At 28.9% G+C, this 6,416-nt stretch overlaps 1 protein-coding gene across 2 annotated transcripts; it reads left to right on the top strand.

Moving 5' to 3' along the window:
• Window positions 1–2,162: 2,162 nt before the first annotated feature.
• Window positions 2,163–5,924, top strand: LOC111906297 (integrin-linked protein kinase 1). 2 transcript variants are annotated; one of them, XM_052766302.1, is made up of 12 exons: window positions 2,457–2,596; window positions 2,807–2,926; window positions 3,186–3,260; window positions 3,439–3,555; window positions 3,642–3,736; window positions 3,822–3,942; window positions 4,047–4,126; window positions 4,393–4,452; window positions 4,812–4,933; window positions 5,038–5,123; window positions 5,371–5,486; window positions 5,582–5,924. In XM_052766302.1, the coding sequence occupies exons 3-12, from the start codon at window positions 3,222–3,224 to the stop codon at window positions 5,703–5,705; spliced, it is 960 nt and encodes a 319-aa protein (XP_052622262.1). In that variant the 5' UTR covers window positions 2,457–2,596; window positions 2,807–2,926; window positions 3,186–3,221; the 3' UTR covers window positions 5,706–5,924. The 2 variants fall into 2 exon arrangements, with proteins under 2 accessions (XP_023757821.1, XP_052622262.1); XM_023902053.3 differs by lacking the exon at window positions 2,807–2,926 and having other exon boundaries at window positions 2,163–2,596.
• The last annotated feature ends 492 nt before the right edge of the window (window positions 5,925–6,416 follow it).

Genomic DNA, 6,416 nt, shown 5'->3' with positions numbered 1-6,416 from the left:
ATATTATCATATAATTCAAAATAATCAATATATTATATCAAATTAATATACGAATTATTATATCAAATTTAACAACAACGTTAGTGTTATATTTAAATATATATATATATATATATATATATATATATATATATATATATATATATATATATATATATATATATATTATATTTTAGTTTTATAAATGGAACTGAAATTTATATTTTAGTTGACATTGTAATGCGCAGAAACACCTATATAGTTGAAGTCTTTATAAATATATATATATATATATATATATATATATTTATAAAGACTTCAACTATATAGGTGTTTCTGCGCATTACAATGTCAACTAAAATATAAATTTCAGTTCCATTTATAAAACTAAAGAATATTTTGTAAATAGTTAAAAGTGATAAATTGTAGTGATAAAAGCAAAAACTAAATTGTAATTTCAATTTAACTAAAATATTTCTTAAATATATTTTTATAATCGTTAAAAGTTTCCAAATAAATAGCTTAAAATAACTTACAATAACAATAGTTAAAAACAAATCTATATAAATGATTATATTGTTAGCTTTAAAATAAAAAAAACAATGTTTGATGTTTTAAATAATTATAATGATAGAAATTAAAACATTAAGCAAATAAATTTTAAAAAATTAATTAACATTAAAAACAACTATATATAACATCAAATCATATATTATATTTACTTTTATTTATGTGTAACTCACGGGTAGAAGTCATTCAAACGATCGAGATTATGAGGTTATAATAAATGTATATATTATCATATAATTCAAAATAATCAATATATTATATCAATTTAGTATATACATCATATGTTTGTAAAGAATTCAATTATATAGATGTTTCTGCGCAACACGCGGGCATTCTCCTAGTTTTTACTAAACCTAGCATGGTGATGCATTCATGTGGTCATTCTAGCCAAAAAAAAAAAAAAAAAAAAAAAAAAACAGCTTTAAATGGTGGTATAGCCGTTTGGAATATTAAATAAAAAATCATTTTTAATCCTACCTATAACATGGATATACCGGTTAAACCAAATTTCTCAAATTGGATCCGGTCCTAAACCGACGATTTGGTTAGATCCGTTCCTTTGCACATATCCGGTTTTCCATCAAACTTTTTTTTTTAACTTTCGATTATTTTTAGAAACCGGTTTGGATATGCATCTCTGGGTGGTAGCACACCCACATAATGACACAACAATTTGTGTTGTAAGTTGTAGCTAATTTTAGTAATCTGTATATTGTATATCGATACTATATAATAATAATAATATTTTTCCCAAACTATTCTATGGCCACTTGAATTTTCTTTCATTATTTATTTCCTTACGGATTACAAAGAAAAAAGAAAGCCTCAAATTCTCAATGGTTCGCTACTTCCCATGTCGACCTTCCATAAAAAAAAACAAATATAATCTTTTTCTAATATTAAAATTATTAACACCAGCCTATATCTTTACAGAAAGTCAAAGAAGATAAAGTCAATATAATTGGATTAATGGAACCAAACAAACTTTGGAATAAATCATCCTTTTAATTTAATATTAGGAAACAAATAAAACGTTATGATTGAACCATGAGCCACTTGTTACATAATATACAACTGTTTTTGGATAAAGTTGCAATCTTTTATTGAAAAATAATGAATAAGTACAGTTATTTTCATCTAGTTATTTGAGTTGGGATATATCCAAATAATGACGCATCAAAACTTTTGAAACCCTTGGAATTATGGATAATCCCAAAATAATACTCGTATCTAAGAGAAATATCGTAACTTGGTATATACATAAAAATAGAAATATACTGTATTTTTAGTTATTTTACTATCAAAAAAACATATGATATAATAAATATTTTTATATAATAATACATAAACACAAATGATTTTTACAAACATTTTACCTTTTTAAGAGATTGTTTTGGTAAAATTTGGTCCGACTTAGATAGATTTTGATTTATTCGATTATATCTGATTCAATTAAACATTCACTTAACTAGATCTAATTTAATACTAGCAATTATGAAAAAAATATTTTTTCATATAAAAAAAAAATTATATACAGAATTTAATGGGTGTTGTCATGCTGTATATAACAAGAAATAGTGTTGGGTCACTCAACAGTGGGAAACGAAATTCGGTTACTTTTTAAGTTTTTGTATAATATTTAAATTCTTATAAATTGGTTGATGCATCATTGAACCCAAAAAAGCAGCGAATCAAATATTTAAGGGAACCTCAATTTTCCATTTCCGATCTGAGAAATTGAATGAGTGGGAGCGAAGGAAGCTCTGGACATTCAGCCGGAGATGCGCCAGTGCCGGCGCCGGCGGTGGGGAAGAAGAGGGATAAGGCCAAAGTGAGCCGAACGTCGTTGATACTGTGGCACGCTCACCAGAACGATCCAGCTGCCGTGAGAAAGCTATTGGAGGAAGATCAGTCTTTGGTTCAAGCCAGGGATTATGATAATCGAACTCCGCTTCATGTTGCTTCGCTTCATGGATGGATCGAAGTTGCTAAATGCTTGATTGAGTACGGTGCCGACGTTAACGCGCAAGATCGCTGGAAAAACACGGTAAGAATGTACACACTGCAAACAAATTGAATACTATTTTTTCTACTCAATTGTAGTTTAAGATGCTTGTAATTGAGGAATTGTTGCAATTCAATTGAGATCGGTGAAATCTAAGAAACGAATTGTCAGGGTTCACTTGACTTGTTTCAGTTCCTACAATTCTTTATGCTTATATTTTAGAAGTGTAATTGAAAGTTCGTTGAACAACAGAACAAGTAAGGTTTTCGTTCATCACTGGGGAAAAATAAGCTTTCGAATCTGTGTCTATAATCTTTGGATAAAGGAAGTAAGGCACAATGAGTGATCAAGGTGTTGTTTGCAGCCTTGCAGGTACTCTTAGCTTTTGCACATTAGGAGATAGCTTATATCAGGAACACACATAGCTAAGCCAATATGTATATGAGTGTACATGTGTTACAAACAAACCAAGATTAGGAGAGTTATGCCTACTCGTAAATATGCAATACATTCAGCTTCTTTTCGATCTTTCTAATAGTTTCAGACAATTGATTACTGAGTTAATCTTGACTTATTCTAAGCTTTCAATACATTTGACCAACTTACATTACTTGATTCAAACTCATGACAGCCTCTAGCTGATGCAGAAGGAGCTAGAAAACATAACATGATTGAGTTACTAAAGTCTTATGGTGGCCTATCATATGTAAGTTCAACACTCATCACTCTATTTTGATTATACTTTATGATGCATGTCATGTTGCACACCTTTACATTTTCAGTAAAGAATGTACTTACCAAAAACTTAACATGTTATCTTGCACATGTTAAGGTGATCTTTATATGCTTTTATAGGGCTAAAGAATTTGACATCTTTTATACAGGGCCAAAATGGAAGCCATTTTGAACCAAGACCTGTCCCACCACCTCTCCCAAATAAGTGTGACTGGGAAATTGATCCTGTTGAGCTGGACTTCACAAACTCACACATGATAGGAAAGGTCTGCTATCTTTTTCTTTAATCTTTAAATATCTTTTATCATCTTAATGATTGACTTTAGTGATAATAACTAGTTCATCAAATTAGGGTTCCTTTGGTGAAATTGTGAGAGCAAGTTGGCGTGGAACACCAGTAGCTGTAAAACGTATACTTCCAAGTCTCTCAGATGACAAATTGGTGATGTGAGTCTCCTTATGTTTATAAGTAAGGATAAAATTTTACTCTTAGAATAGAAAAAGATAATATTTTATTATCTTGTGAATCCAGTCAGGACTTCAGGCATGAGGTCAATTTGCTGGTCAAACTTCGCCACCCTAATATAGTGCAATTTCTTGGAGCTGTTACTGCAAAGAAGCCATTAATGCTGATAACCGAGTATCTACGAGGGGTATATAAATATATTAAGACTAACATCACATAAAAAAATAAAAAGTAAAAAATAAAAAACATTTTATAAGGTTTCAAGGTCTGAAAATTGATATATGGATGCAGGGTGATCTTCACCAGTGCTTAAAGGAGAAGGGTGCACTAAGTCCAACAACAGCTATAAACTTTGCTTTAGACATTGCAAGGTACCTTTTTCTTTATTTATGACACACAAATTACAGGAAATATCAACACTTTCTTATTCTCACTATCAATATGAGCAATGTACTTTTCTTTTAGCTATAAATAGCAACATATTTATGGGCATTGTACTTTATTTGATACATATTGCTATTATTATTAATAAATAAAATTACATGGCTATTATGGTAAATAAATGTAAGTATATTGCCTATATTGGTAAAAAGAGTAAAGTACTAAGTTTGAGTTTGTTAACTTTTTATGTCTACAGAGGAATGGCTTATCTTCATAATGAGCCTAATGTCATTGTTCATAGGGATCTAAAACCAAGGTTTGTTTACCTTATTACTTTTGCCAAATCAGCTTTCAACTAACTTTTTGTAACAAAAAGCTACTGTAAAAAAAACTTTCTCTAATGGTCAACCTTTTTAATAACTAAATGTTATGAAAAGTCCTCTCATATAATGTGTCATCTTTTTAAACATACATCACATTTTTTTAACAATGGTTGACATTAGTATTTAAATAAATAACCATAAAATATTATCTGTTTGATCTTTTGATATTTGTGTCCTTTTGCAAGTCAAAGAAAAAATCTTTATTTAATGACATAAGTTTCTTTAAAACATATTCATTTTTATTATTTTTGTACTTAAAATAATGATATGGGTTTTCTTGTTTTTGATTCAGGAATGTTCTTTTAGTGAACACCAATGCAGATCATCTAAAAGTTGGAGACTTTGGACTTAGCAAACTCATCAGGGTTCAAAATTCTCATGATATTTATAAAATGACTGGAGAAACTGGAAGCTGTATGCATCATATTTATTTATTTATATCCTACAGTTTTACTTTTCCCTTATAATATTTATTGGAATTTTCATTAATCGTTTTTTTTTCATTGTATAAAATATAGATCGTTACATGGCTCCTGAAGTCTTTAAGCACAGAAAATATGACAAAAAAGTCGATGTCTTCTCTTTTGCGATGATATTATTTGAGGTAATTTATTTTTTATTAGATAAAAAGTACAGTTTTGGTCCCTCAGTTTAGCTTTTTTTGCAGTTTTGGTCCCAAAAGTAGTCTTTTTTACTTCACGGACCAAAAATGTTACAAAAACCTCAGATAAGGGACCAAATTTGGAAAAGAAAACTTTTTGGGACCAAACTTGAAAAAAGAGCTATACTCGGGGACCAGAATTGCAAATAGTAGATTTTTTGACAACGATGTTTTGGGTTTTTTTTTATAGATGATTGAGGGTGAGCCACCATTATCAAATTTTGAAGCTTATGAAGCAGCAAAATATGTAGCAGAAGGAAACAGACCTGCATTTAGAGCAAAAGGTTACACCCCTGAATTGAAAGAGTAAGTCAGTTATAATTAATTTATAATAATATAATATTAGGGTAAATAAATTTAAACAGAATTTAATTGTAATTTGGTATGATGATATTCGGTAGGTTGATCGAGAATTGTTGGGCAGCAGATATGAACAAGAGACCTTCTTTTTTGGAAATTTTAAAGAAGCTTGAAAAAATTAAGGAAACAATACACCCAGATCATCATTGGCATCTTTTTAATTAGTAACAAATTTATCATCATCCATTTCTGAAAAAAAAAAAATATATATATATATATCTAAATAGCCAGTTTTACTTACACCAAAGGTTTTCAGGTAAGTATTGAGGAACTTGACGAATTTTCAGACTTTTTTTTTGTTTACTTTTGAATAATGAAATCTTATTGTTTATACCACACAAAGGTGTTGTTGCTTGGAATGGAAATACATTTTAGTTGTTTGCATTTACTTTGCTACTTTTTGATTCTTGCCTTGTAAATGCTTTGTTTATTGTCCTTTTTCCTTGAAGATGATGTTGCAAATTATAGTGCATTTATTATTTTTTTTTAAGTTAAAAGAACAATTTGTTTGATAAAGTTATGTCTTAGTCATATTTAATAGTCCAATAAGTTGGGTAAGATGTACTAAAGATCAAAATTTGGCATTTCTCTCTCTCTCTCTCTCTCTCTCTCTCTCTCTCTCTCTCTCTCTCTATATATATATATATATATATATATATATATATATATATATAATATGTCATTTTGACACCTTAAACGTTTAGTTTTGTTTTTTTGGTGTTTTTGTGATCAATCATACAAATATCGTTAAATTCTGACACAAAAATTAATTTATCCTAATAAATAAGAATGATTTTGCCACATGTTCTTCTCTCATGCAATTTGCCACATGTCATTTTGTCATAATTTAGAGATATATTTATTTTCCACTTGTCA

Source organism: Lactuca sativa, chromosome 8 (genome assembly GCF_002870075.4).
Source record: "Lactuca sativa cultivar Salinas chromosome 8, Lsat_Salinas_v11, whole genome shotgun sequence".
Classification (NCBI taxonomy): domain Eukaryota; kingdom Viridiplantae; phylum Streptophyta; class Magnoliopsida; order Asterales; family Asteraceae; genus Lactuca; species Lactuca sativa.
Note: the sequence above shows the minus strand (reverse complement) of the source record. Positions and strands in the feature narration are given on the sequence as shown.